The sequence below is a fragment of the Sorex araneus genome, chromosome 2, assembly GCF_027595985.1.
Source record: "Sorex araneus isolate mSorAra2 chromosome 2, mSorAra2.pri, whole genome shotgun sequence".
Taxonomy (NCBI): domain Eukaryota; kingdom Metazoa; phylum Chordata; class Mammalia; order Eulipotyphla; family Soricidae; genus Sorex; species Sorex araneus.
The window spans coordinates 130,429,678-130,442,473 of NC_073303.1; the positions used below are offsets into that span (position 1 = coordinate 130,429,678).

A 12,796-nucleotide genomic window follows, 5' to 3' on the forward strand; every position below is an offset into this window, starting at 1 on the left:
TCCCTCTCTCCCTACTCATCCCTCCATCCTCTCCCTCTCTCCCCACTCACCCCTCCGTCCTCTCCTGCTCTCCCTCCATCACCCCTCCATTCTCTCCCTTCTTCAACCCTCCATCACCCCTCCATCCTCACCCTCTCTCCCTTCCTCACCCCTCCATCCCTCCTCTCTCACACACACAGACACAGCCACTCTACTGAGGTGACCAGGGGCTCTGGAGGGGTTCATAGGAGGATGTGGCTTAGGGCATGGCTGGGAGTCCTGGCTCTGCCTGGTGGGTCCCAAGCCTGAGGGCTTGCTGGTGTCCGGACTCTCAGTGATCGCAACCCTGCCCAGTCTGCCCAGTCTGTCCCTGCAGCCTCCAGTACCTGGGCTCAGAGTGATGCTGGGAGGGCATGTGTCCCAAAGGCCAAGAGCTAAGAGTGACTGGGTGTGGGGGCTACAGCACTGCCCCCCCGTAGCATTCACAGCACACTGTTTTCAATCATTTATTCCATCGAGCAGAAAAAGAAACAGAACCAAACAGAGGAGAGGAGCCTGGCGGAGTGCCTCCCGGAGCAGGCACAGCTGAGCCTCTCATAGTTTGGGGTGTGGGGGATCAGGCTTGCACCTGCTGGGCCCCCCAGCCCAGGGCATCTGGTGGGGCTTCAGTGGCCGAGGAGGAGTGTCAGGAGGCCAAGGGCCAGACCCAGCAGGGCACTGCCCAGGGACCGGCGGGCGGAGTTCTGCAGCCGATCGTTGCACGAGTCGCCCTGGCAGCACTGGGTGGTGGTCCAGCTGCTGCCCGACTGGGCCTGCTGGTGACTGCCGGGTGTGCACCAGTCCGTACAGTCCTTCTGCACCAGGTTCCCCCGCAGCGGCTCCACTGCCAGGCAAAGTCAGGGTGAGGGGTGCTGGCCCTTGCCCTCCACCCTCAACCCTGAGGTCCAGTCATACCTGGACCTAAGCCCGGCCCACGGCAGGTAGCGGCCCCGCCCTTGCCTCAAGCCTCGCCCACAGCAACACAGAGGCCCTGCCTTTGCCCTAAACCCTGCCCACAGCAGCGCAGAGGCTTCACCCCTGCCCCTAAGCCCTACCCACAGCAGCAAGAGGCTCCACCCCTTTTCCTAAGCCCCACCCACAGCAACGCAGAGGTCCTGCCTTGCCCTAAGCCCCACGGACAGCAGTACAGCGGCCCCACCCTTGCCCTTGAGCCCCTCCCACAGCAACACAGCCTTTGGCTCCTGCCCCAAGCCCCTCCCATAGCATCACACCGGCCCCACCCCTGCCCCAAGCCCCATCCACAGAGGTGCCCCGCCCAGAAGCCCCACCCTGTGCCTGCCGCCCTGCACCCTAAGACTCACCTGTAGTCATGGTTCTGCAGAAGCGTGCGCTGGCCGGGCAGAGCTGGACGTTCTTGCAGTTGGTCGAGCTGCTGCACACGTGGCAGTGGAGAGCCCGGGCTGGTGGCGGGGTGCATGTCAGAGCCTCTAACACAGGCCTGAGCCAAGCTCTGCTGGACCCCTGTGCTGCCCCGCCCGCCCTCCCCCACCAGCCCTTCCCCCCCCACACACCCTGCAGCAGGTCCCCAGGGCCCCATCCGGCAGCACCTCCTCTTACCCCAGGGCCTACCCCACATCTAAGCCCCAGCCAAGACCTACTCCCCACCCTGTACCGTGGCCCTGGGGAATCGAGGGGGGGAGCCGTACACCTCCACACCCCCCTGCCCCCCTCCCCCAGCCGTCGTCCTCAGCTCGACCCTGCCTACTCAGGGTCCTGGGGCTGAGCTGCGGACAGCTCTGGTCTCAGCTGTTCTTTTTGTAACCCTCCACTTCTGGGCTGGACACCACCCACCCTGCTTTCAGGGCGTCCAGCAATTTCAGGGTCCTCTCGGCCCCCCTCGCCCCTTGGCCTGGGTTCTCACCTGGTCCCGCGGCCACAGCCAGCACAATAAGGAGCATCAGGGCTGTGTTCATCTTGGGGTGTCTCTGGAAGCAGTGGGGGCCCCTCCTCCCTGGAGGCCTTATAGCTGGGGAGGTGGGAGGGGTGGTGCTGCTGCCCGCCCACTGGCCCCACCTCAGCAGCCCTGCCAGCTCCAGGGCATTCTGGGGTGGTGGGGGCTGTGTACTATGGGTGGGACCCTTCCTCTCCTCTCCTTGCCCCTCCCTGGCTCCTGTTCTCTCCCGGACCTCCTTTCTTCTGGCCACCCCAGTCCAGGGGCCTCTGCTGGTCGTGGAGCTTCTAAGCCGTGGGTGCCCATGGCTGTGCCCAGCCCTTGGGCTGGCACTGCAAGAGGTGCTGACTTGGCCTTGTGCACCTGGGCCAGTGTGGGGGACCGGGACCCTGGGAAAAGGAGAACTTAGCCATTTCCCCAGACAGGGAGTGCCCACCAAGATATTGTATTATGTAACAGACATCCGGTACCAAGGGCGAGACCCACAAAGATGACAGGCATATCATGTTCCAGTCTGCTGATCCCCCTTACGCAAATGCCCCGCGAATGCCCCGCGTGATCCACCCTGACCCCCTCGCAAAAGCCTTGCCCCTCAGCCTATATATTTTGTAAACTTTCCTTCAATAAACGAGACCTTGACAACAGTTTCTTGCTTGGTCTCCCTCTTCTTTCTCGCCCTTGCTATTTCAGGTAGCGCCTCTTCAGACCCTGGAATAACTTAGTCCCGCGGGACGGGACAGGCCAGGAGGCTGGAAGAAGTCCTGGGAAGCAGGAGTCACCAGCTGTGCGGTGCCAAGACACTCTCGGGCAGGAGATGTGGTCTGGGTGTAACCGCCATGTGCCCAGAGGTTAGCACTGGTGCAGCCCAGCAGCCCTGCCTCAGCCCTTACCTGCTGTGGTGGGGCTCTGCTCTGGGCTCTGAGACCAGTGCTCTTCCCCCTACCTACTGGTACTTGCAGCACGGTGGTGTGGGCAGGGTATGTGCAGGGCAGGGCATGGGGGACAGGGCAGGTGTGTGTGTGTTGGGGGGCAGGGAACGTGCCCCACGCATGTGTGGGCATGAGGGGGAGTGTGTGTGCATGTATGGGCAGGTCATGTGTGTGTGGGCATGTGGGCAGAGTGTGTGAGTATATTTGTGTGTGCACGGGGCACTGCATATGTGTGTGTATGACGGGTATGTGTATGTAGTGTGTATGTGTGCATGAATGGGCAGGGCATGTTTGCATGTGTGCATGTGTAGGCAGTGTGTGTATATGTGGTGTGTATGTACATTTGTGGGCAGTGTGTAGGTGGTGTGTGTGCATGTATGGGTAGGGCATGTTTGAATGTATGCATGTGCAGGCAGTGTGTATGTGTTATAGTGTGTATGTGCATGTGTTGGCAGGGCATGTGTTTGTGTGTGCATGTGTGGGCAATGTGTGTGTGGTATGTGTGGGCAGGGCATGTGTGTGTGTGTGTGTGTGTGTGTGTGTGCATGTGCGGACATGCAATGCCGCTGTATGGCTGTATGTCCCTGGCAGAACTTGCTGTTGGAATGGGCTGGCACCCTGCAGGGCCCAGGCATGTGTGGAGTGTAACATGTGGCATGTGGCGTGGCGGGGCTATGGCCTGCCTGTGGGGTCCCAGCTCTCAGGGCTGACCGACATAGTGGGAATCTCACATCCATGGCTCCCCAGAGCCTCCCTTGTGGCTCAGCCTTTCAGGGGGGACTCTGGAGGCCCAGGGCCAAGGGCCTGGTGTGGGGTAACTCACATGGAAGCTTCTGGAAGAACAGGTCTGGGTGTTGGAGTCCTGTAGTGCCTTACACAGCTTTGGGCGGGCAGAGCTGGGAGCTCCTGAGGAGGGGCCAGGATTCTGGGGAGTCAGGTCCACAGAGGGGGGCCCGGCTCCATGGCAAGTCTGCCAGTGCTGGCCAGGAAGGTCCCTGGCCCTGCTGAATGGAGGTAGACATATGGGGGTCTGGGGCCAAGATCGCAGAGCAGGCCTGGTGCCAGGCACCCCTCCCCACGCATTCCAGTCACTCAGGGCTGCAAGGGGGCTGTGGGCAGGGAGGCGGCGAGAGGGAGAAGAGACCCCAGAACCTGCCACAGCAGGAGCCCTGTGGGGGCCAGAAACAGGAGGGGGGATGCTGAGAGCTGGGGGATGGGGCAGGAGCTGAGGGTGGGCACCATCACCAGGTCTGTGGAGGTCCCGGCCAGCACCAGAAGATGCTGGACCTGCCTCTCCCAGCATGCCCCACCCTGGGGCCGGTGAGTCAGCTGGGTGGGGGCCACGAGGACCCTGGGCTCCTGAGCTCTCACTTCACTGCTCCCGGGCTGACAGACAGGGCAAAGCTGTGCCCAGCTCACCAGACAGCGGGTAGAATGGCCCACGCCCTCTCCCGCCCCGCCTGTCTGGCCCCAGGGGAGTTGGGGCTGAAGGCCCCTCTCTGTCCCGGCCACACAGCTGGCACAGTTCAGGACCCGGAACTGTGGTGCACTGGACCTGGCAGGGAGCATTAGGGGTGATGGGAGGGTGGCAGGGGCAGGGGGCCTCGGAGCAGGTCCCCTAGTGGGGCTGGCGGGACAGGACCAGACAGGACACAGGCCCAGGGTTCCTGCCCCCGCCCCCACCCCAGGGCATCTGAGAGCACAGCAGTACAGGCTGGAATGTCAGCGGCCCTGCCCATCCGGCTCCTCGGCCCCCCACCCCACCCGGCTCAGCAGGGCAGGTCCAAGCCTGGCCTTGGGGCCCCACCCAGCGTGTTCTCCACAGGCACCTGGGGCGGGGGGCGCAGAAGGGCAGCTGTGGGGCAGGCACAGGAGCCCGGGCAGGCCGACCACACATGGCAGCCATGTCCCCTCAGGAGTGGACGGGTTTCCATCAGCCTGGCCGAGGGGCAGGGGTTGTGGGGGGCTGGGCTCTGAAGCCTGCACCCCCACTGCCCTGGCAGTCCTGGGGGCTCTGTGCCCCCAGATATCCTTCACTGCTCTGACACAGAGGGGGTGCAGGGAGGAAGGCCCCCCCTTACCTCTGGGGTGGCCATGCGGAAGTGGGGGTGTGGGCGATGGAGATGAGGGAGCCAGACCCCTGGTGAGTGCCTCAGCCCTGGGTCTTGCTTTGTGCTTGTCCCCCAGAAAGGGCGGGAGGAGTGGGGAGGGGCTTGGCGGACAGTTAGGGCCCCCCCTGCAGGGAGGTGTGGCTGGGGCAGTTGGGGCTCCCGTGTTGGGCAGTGAGACCCCATGTGAGGTGTCCCTGGGGCCCTCTTCTCCTGTCTGTCCCCCATGGTCCCCACAGTCACTCCTGGAGCTGGACATAGGGCAAGACTTGCTGCTTTATTGTCCTCCAGCTGCACCCGGGAGGTGGGCGGTGGACGGGCCAGGAACTGGCCACCCACACAGGTCCCAGGCAACCCGCAGCCGGTGAGACACTCACAGCCTCCTCCAGGAGGCGCCAGTGCTGTTGGCTGTCAGTGGGAAATGAGTGATGCAGGGGAGGGGGCCTGGAGTGTGGGGGTGGCAGGCAGTTGATGGGGAGCTCGAGATGCAGCGGCGGGGGAGGAGGCAGGGCTGGTGCAGGGTGCAGGTTCCGTGAGGCAGGGCTGAGGCAACGCCCCTGATGGATCCCCTGGGCAGAGGCTTCTGGGGGAGAATCAGGAAGTTCTTCCCTCTCCTGAGTGGCTGGGGGATCCGCTTGGCCCTCCTGGAGGGGGTGTGTGCCTCTTCGCCTCAGAGTGGGAGAGTGGGGCCTGGGGGAGTGGCCGTTGTCTCGGGAGGATGCGAGTAGGGTGGAGCGGGCGGGCTGAGGAGCGGTGGGCAGGTGTCCCCTCACCAGGCGGCCCGAAGCAGTGCCCACAGCAGGCAGGCCGAGGTAATGAGCGACAGGAGCCCGCGGCTGGCTACCAGGTCGCTGGCTGCACTGCGGTTACACTCGCTGCCCTGGCAGCAGGACACAGAGAGAGCGCGGCCGTCAGAGGACACGGTGCTGTTGGGGCACGTCGGAGCGCAGGACTTCATGACCAGGATGCCACCGGGGTTGGCTGTGGAGAGAAGGTGTGGCATGGACATGTGCTCCCAGCACCCAGAGCCTTCCCGGAGCCCTTCCTGGAGACCGGGGGTCCAGGCATGGCTGCTCCACGGTGCCAGGGAGTGCCTTAGTGGCTCTCACATATGACTTGTCTGCTGCCACGCCCTGCCCCCTGGCAGATGTAGGGGCTCCGTTCAGGGCTCCCCTTAGAGTACCCGGCCTAGCGCTTACCCCATGTGGCTCAGAAAAATCTTAGGAAAAGGGGGAGCAGTACCAGGAACCTGCTTGGGGCACTTACAAATCCTGGCTATATAAAGGTGTGGGCAAGAGCTCCCCCAGGGGTCTCTTTCAGGCCCCATCAGGCTCCTCTGAGGTCCCCCTCAGTCCCCTCAGGTCCCCTCAGGGCCCCTCTCAAGCACCCTCATGTCCCTCTTGGGCCCCCTCAGGCTCATCACAGGTCCCCCAAGACCCCTCAGCCCCTCTCAGACCCCTCTAAGCATCTGCCTCAGACCCCTCTCAGACCCACTCAGGCCCCCCTCAGGCCCCCCTTGGGCCCCCCTCAGTTCCTCTCAGGCCCCTCAGGTCCTCTAAGGCCCCTCTCAGACCCACTCAGGCCTCTCTCAGGCTTCTCAGGCCTCCTGAGGCCCCGCTGAGCCCTTCAGGGTGCTGGGAGCAGGCAGGGCCACTGAGGCTTGTGGGAAGTAGGGAGTGGGGGCACCTCTTCAGGGACCCAGTCTCTGTGCCTCAATTTCTCATCTGGAATGCAAGTTTGAGGAGTTGCCCACTCGGGTCAGGGCTCAGGGCAGTGCAGTGGGCATAAGGCATCAGCCATCAGGGTGGTCAGTTGCCCAGTGCCCTTGTCACATGAGGTGCAGTTCCCCAGGCTGGAGCCTCGGACAGGAGTCAAATGCTGGCCTCTCACCCAGGGAAGGAGCTGCTCTCGAATCTCCTCGGGGGCTCTGAGCAGGGCCCTGAGCACAGCTGGGCCTGCCTGTCCTGTGGGAGGCCCGAGCCCGGGGGACACTCAGCCCCTCATGGGCAGCCTGCATCCCCAGCAGGGCAGCAGTTGCCTCCCAGGTGCCACTAAGAGCCAGAGCGGAGGCCCAGCATGCCAGCCCTGCCCATAGCTGGCCCCCTCATCTGCCCTCCCGTCACCCCCATGGGCCCCTCCCCATGCTCGCCAGCCTGGCTACTCCTTCAGGCATCAGGCCTGAATCACGGTCCTGGCAGGGTGCTGGAGCATCTGTGGGGCCCTGCTGGGCACCGACCATTGCCCTCAGACTTTGAAGCACTGACAGGCTGCCTGTTCTGGTCCCACCAGAGCTGAGGTGCTTGGAGTGTCCAGGGCCTAGGCTGAGGCACCCCCCCCTAAAGCAAGGCTGTTCTGAGCCTATTGGAAAGGCCTTTGTCAGCTGTGCCAGGAGGTGGCTCTCGGGAACTGAGCCCCATCAGGGCCCAGCCTCCTCCAATGGCCAGTGCTTGGGGAGACGTGGCCTGTCCTGCGGCTGACCTCCTGTGGTGACGGCCTCAGCCCACCTCTCCCTGACCTGCCTGTGGCGGGGGTGTACTGCACGGCTCGGGCCACCATGTCCCTGGAAGGAGCGGAGACTAGGGGTCCCTGAAAATCCGGAGTGAGGCCAGGCTCCCCCAGCGTGTGGGCGCAGTACTCACTGGCCCTGGTGATCACACAGTACTTGTCCGTCGGGGCGCACTCCACCAGGGACTCGCAGTTCTCATGGCCACAGCACACGTGGCAGTGCAGGGCCCAGGCTGGGGAGGAAGCACAGGCCCGGTCAGTCTGGGGCTCTGGCCCCGGGGCCTCCCCCACTGCTCTTCCTCCCGCCCCATTTCTCTCATGGGCCACAGGCCTTGTCTGTGCAAATGTGTTTGTGTGTGCATGTTTGCATTTGTGTGTGTGCATGTGTGCACACATGTGTGTGTTTGTATGTCTGTATGTGTGCACATGTGCTTGTGTGCTCATGCATGTGGACATGTGCGCGCGTGCACATGTGCCCGCACACGTGTGTACACATGCATGTGTGCATATATATGTGTGTGAATATGTGCACGTGTATTCGTGTGCATGTGTATGTGTGTGCACATGTGTGTGTACATGTGTGTACAGAATGAGGCAGGCATCTCACAGGAGAGGAGGCATGTGTATTATGACCTGACTAAGGGGTAACTTCCAGGGGGCCTGACTCTTCCCTCTTCCTGGCCGGCCTTTCTCATCACCAATGACGGGTAGGCAGGTGGGAAGATGCCCTGAGCACTGACCCTTCACGATGGGGTCTCCAGAGCCTCCTGGACTTGTGGCAGGTGAGAGGGGTTCTGGGCTGTTCACTGGCCCTGCAGTGACCCCCCAACTGAAGGCCAGGCATGACCGGCGGGCCGTGGGCTAGGGTACTTGCAGGGGCAGGGGGGTGACACTTGGAGGGACTGGCCGGGGCTGTGTGGTCTTGGCAGAGTGAGGCACCTCCCGGCCCTTCTGTGCTTGCATGGCTGCCCCGGAGGAGTCTGGGAGCTCCTGCTGGGCCAGGCCTTCGAAATCTGAGGTTCTCCAAGAAGATCCTGAAGGGAGCCCTGGGCGGGCCCTGTCCACTTAGCCTAACACCTTCCACACCCGAGTTCACTGTGCCCCAGATCGTTGTCCCCTGTGGACAGGGGCCCCATGGGAACCACAGGCCCATTGGTCACATGTGCTGCTCAGGGCCCGGACAGGGTGCCAGGCAGCTCAGCGTGCCCCCTTAGCACCTAGCCAGGTGGACCTGAAATGGGCTGGGTGTAGCCCCACGCTCCCGCACCCGAGCGCACTGCCCCAAGCCCCTTGGGTCCTGGCTCTGGGGTGGGAGCAGTTGGGAGTCCCGTGGGAGCCAGGACCTGCCCCGTCCCTGAGGGCTGAGCTCGCCCTGGCGCAGGCGCCACGCCCCTCCTGTGCCTGGGGGGACTGGCTGTTTGCCCCAAAACTTCTGCTACGATGCCCAGTTCTGCCTCATCCTCTGCCCTGTGGTGCCTGGGCCAGCTCTGGTGGGGCCTGTCTCCCCTCTCCCACTCAGAGGAAGCTGGGGGGCTAATTATCCCTGGGTGATAATTATTCAGTGATAATCACAGGCTGCATCCCCTCTCCCCCGCCAACTTCCGGTATCCCCAAAGCAAAGGTCACTCTTGTTGAGGCCACACAGCCTGGCCACTGGGTTGGGACAGTAGGGCTGGAGCCACTGTGTCGGCTGGCCCTGCTCTGAGCTGCATGGCCACTGCCCTGGATTCTCACAGCACCAAGAGACGGGCCCACAGGCTCTGCTGCACCCAGTCTTGCCCCTCAGTCACGTGGCCTTGCATGGTGCGCCCCGCCGAAAGCCAGACGCGCCAGAAACTGCTCAAGTTCCGAGAGGTCTTGTGTCTGGCGCGGACCCCAACTGACACACAAGGCCGTGAGTCAGCCCGACTGGGCGCCTCAGCAAGGCTGGTCCTCCCCCAGGCCCCAGCCATGACCCTCACCTAGACCCTGACCCTCTCTAGACCCCAGCCCTGACCCTGACCCTGACCCTCCCCCAGGCCCTGGTCCTGACCCTGACCCTCAACCTGACCCTCCCCTGGGCCCTGGCACTGACCCTCACCTAACCCTGACCCTCCCCGACCCCCGGCCCTGACCCTCAACCTGACCCTTCCCTGGGCCCCAGCTCTGACCCTCCCCTCCCCTCCCCGGCCCTCACCTCCCCTGGCCTCACCCAGGTCAGCACACAGAGCAGCAAGGAGCAGGAGCACCAGAAGTGGCCTCATCATGGAGCGTCGATGGCCAGGACTGCGGGGGCCGCAGGGAGCAGGCCTTTATAAGGCAGCTCCCGGCCGGCAGACCTAGTAATTTAGCTGGAGATGAGCTTGGGATAGCAGGGCCCGCCTGACTCATGCTGCCAGGGCCCCGGGCACTAAGTGCCCACCTCTGTAGCCCCCCCAAGCCATCCTCCTGCTGTGCCCAGGCCCCATGAGGCCAAGCTGGGGGACTGATGAAATCGGGCTCTAGCAGGGACTGCTGGAGGCACAGCCTGCCCAGGGCACCCACAAACAGCCCAGCAGCTGCCACCACCCCTAGGGCAGGGAAGGGGGGAGGGGAAAGGGAGAAGGGAAGGAGGGAGAGGGAGGAAGGGGGAAAGAGAGAGGGAATATGGGAAAGGGGAGAAAAGGAGGGGGAGAGGGAGGGGAAGGGAAGGAAAGAGTATAGAAGGGAGAGAGAGGAAGGGAGGGAGGGGAAGGGGTGTACAGGAAGGGAGAGAGGGGAGGGAAGGAACAGGAAGTGAGAGGAGGGAGGGCAGGAAGGGGAGGGAAGGGGCAGGAAGTGAGGGGAGGGAGGGCCCCTGTCTCTGCAGGAAAGAGGAGCTAAAGGCTGGGCTCGCGGGTGCCTGAGCTGCCCAGTGCGGACGGAGTCCAGGCTTTTACCAGCTGCCCCCGATGCTCAGTGCTGCAGGTCTGCAGCCAGTAGCCAGAAGGATGCCCACCAGGGCTGCCTCACTGCCCTTCGGCCCCTGGGGTCTGGAGACCATGGAGGCCAAGGTACGCTCTGGGCTGCAGGAGATGGGCCCCATACTGTGTGGGTGCCTGGCTGGCTGCAGCTCGGGACAGACCTTGGTCTGTCTACTCTGTCCCCAAGGCCACCCGCCTGGCAGCCTTGGCCCCACTGCTGGTGCTGGCCCCCTGCAGCTGCAGGTGGGGGCTGTCACTCTTCCAGGGCGACTGTGTGGCAGAGTCGTCACCTTGGTGAATGCCTTGCAGACCCCTCGAGACTGCCACAGAGCAGAGCAGCGCCCCGGGAGGCCCTGGGAGCGCTGTCTCTCTCCCACCTTGAGGGCACCACAAGGGCGCGTGTCTGGTGGCAGGTGGCCTAGAGCACTGTCCGGGTGCAGGGCAGGGCCCAGCATTGGGCAGCAATCCCAGAAGCTGGCTCTCTGCCCCCCTGCTTTTCCAGTAGACTCACCCACAAGAATCTGAGCAGCTCATCCACTTCTCTGGGGTTTGGCATGTGACCATATGGTATGGTCCGCCCTTAGCCCGGGACCACAGGATAAGTATGGCCCACCATGGAAAGGAAGATGGCTCACCAGGCCCCAGGCTCATCTCCTCTGGATTAACGCACAGGTGAGTGCCACCACAGTGGTGCTAAGCAAATGTCCCTGGTGTCCACCCCATCCACCCTACTCCATCCACTCCACCCACCCTACACCACGCGCCCTACACCACACGCCCTACACCACGTACCCTATACCTTCCACTCCTTTTACTCTACCCCATCCACCCCGTCCACTTTGCCTCATTCAAATCCATCCACTCTACACCACCAACTCCTCCACTCCACACCCTCTGCTCTATTCACTGTACACCATCCACTCCATCCACTCTTCTCCATTAACTCCAACCACTGCTTCGTTTCATTCCCTCTACTCGGTTTCTGCACCATCTGCTCCTTTATGCTCCCATCACATGCCTCTCCCCTTCCCCCTGGTCCGTTCCACTGTTCCCCACCCGTTCCATCCAGTCCACCCCGACTGCTCTAGTCCATCAAGCTCGCTCTCCTGGTCCCATGCCCTCGCCCCAGCTGCAGCTCCTGACCATGGCCCCACTGAGTTAGTGACTTCCTGCAGTCTGAGTCGTGGCGGAGAGCTGGACACTGCGCCGAAGGCCCCAGCAAAGGGGTTCAAGCCCAGCCCTGCATGGAGCTGCAAGGCCAGAGCTGGACCCCGGGTTTGAGCGCCTCCAGTGCTTAGCCCTGTGCAACAAGCTTCCTCTGTGTTGTGATTCCCATGGAAGGACAGAGACCAGCACCCAGAGCCTGGACTCCAGGCTGTGCACAGGTCTGGCCCCTAGGGGAGACCTGCTTCTGCCCTAGCTGCGGCCAGAGAGATATGGGTCAGCAGGGGTGGGCGCCTCCTGACATGTTCCTGACCCTTGTCCTGTGCTACCTGGGTGCAGGGGTGGGGACCCCGGGTCACACACTGTCCCAGGCCTGTATGTGCACATGCCTGACCCAGCCCGAGCCGAGCAAGTCCAGGTGGGCCTGGAAGAGAAGGTGGTGCCGAGGCTGGCCGGGCAGGGTGGAGGCCCAGCGTCCTGGCGGGCCCAGTCCTCCTGCAGGAGGGCCAGAAACTCCCATTTCTACAGGTCTACGCCTCGTGGCTAGTCCCTGAGCCTTCCTTGGGACCCCCTGTGCCGGGCTGGACCATTCAAAGAATGTGGCTGGGGGCAGGCTGAACCCTCATTAGGTGGCAGGCACCTGAAACTGACTTTTATAAGCTGCCCAGCTTCCCCCGCTGGACACAGGGCCGACCTCCCGGTACAGCCATGCTCCACTGCCCAGAGAGACCCATATCCGGCCCATATCCGGCACACACGGGCACACATGGGCACACACACCCTCACGTCCCTGCCTGCAGTGGCTCTCCACGCTTCCTCCAGCCACCAAGGGCCCCAGCCAGCAGCAAGGGCCAGGGAGACCACACATAACTGTCCAGGCCACAGGTGCCGTGTCCTGCAACTGCCCAGGCCACATGCTGGCCTGACCCTGTCATTCTCTGGCCCAGTCCTGTCATATACTGACCCTGTCACACATTGACCCTGTCGCTCCCTGACCCCGTCACACTGACCCCGTTACACTCTGACCCTGCCACTCCCTGACCCTGTCACTCATTCCCACTCCCTGCTGACTCCTAGCTGTTACCAGGGCTGGTAGCTGTCACTTGTGGCCCTGCCTCGGGTCCGGGGTAGCTGAAGGGCACAGCAGAATGGAGGGCTGTGGGGCACCATGCAGAGCTCGTGGGGCTCATGTGTGGTTTGTGGGAGCCATGGGGGGCTTCTTGGGGCCACGTAGCTTGT

The 12,796-nt window shown here is 63.2% G+C and overlaps 1 protein-coding gene across 1 annotated transcript; it reads right to left on the bottom strand.

Annotated features, from left to right (window-relative positions):
- Window positions 1-474: 474 nt before the first annotated feature.
- LY6D (lymphocyte antigen 6 family member D) lies at window positions 475-1,959 on the bottom strand. The gene is made up of 3 exons (XM_004618686.2): window positions 1,901-1,959; window positions 1,341-1,439; window positions 475-862 (listed from the first exon to the last, which is right to left on the bottom strand). Exons 1-3 carry the CDS (start codon window positions 1,950-1,952, stop codon window positions 645-647), a joined length of 369 nt encoding a protein of 122 aa, XP_004618743.1. The 5' UTR covers window positions 1,953-1,959; the 3' UTR covers window positions 475-644.
- Window positions 1,960-12,796: the final 10,837 nt, after the last annotated feature.

What these genes read in the sequence shown, in the direction of transcription:
- LY6D (XM_004618686.2), bottom strand. Translation starts at nt 1,952, where the DNA reads ATGAACACAGCCCTGATGCTCCTTATTGTGCTGGCTGTGGCCGCGGGA. An exon ending in GGCTGTGGCCGCGGGACCAG is followed by an intron (nt 1,440 to 1,900) that starts GTGAGAACCCAG and finishes CCCCGCCACCAG; the next exon opens with CCCGGGCTCTCCACTGCCAC. An exon ending in CTGCAGAACCATGACTACAG is followed by an intron (nt 863 to 1,340) that starts GTGAGTCTTAGG and finishes TTTGCCTGGCAG; the next exon opens with TGGAGCCGCTGCGGGGGAAC.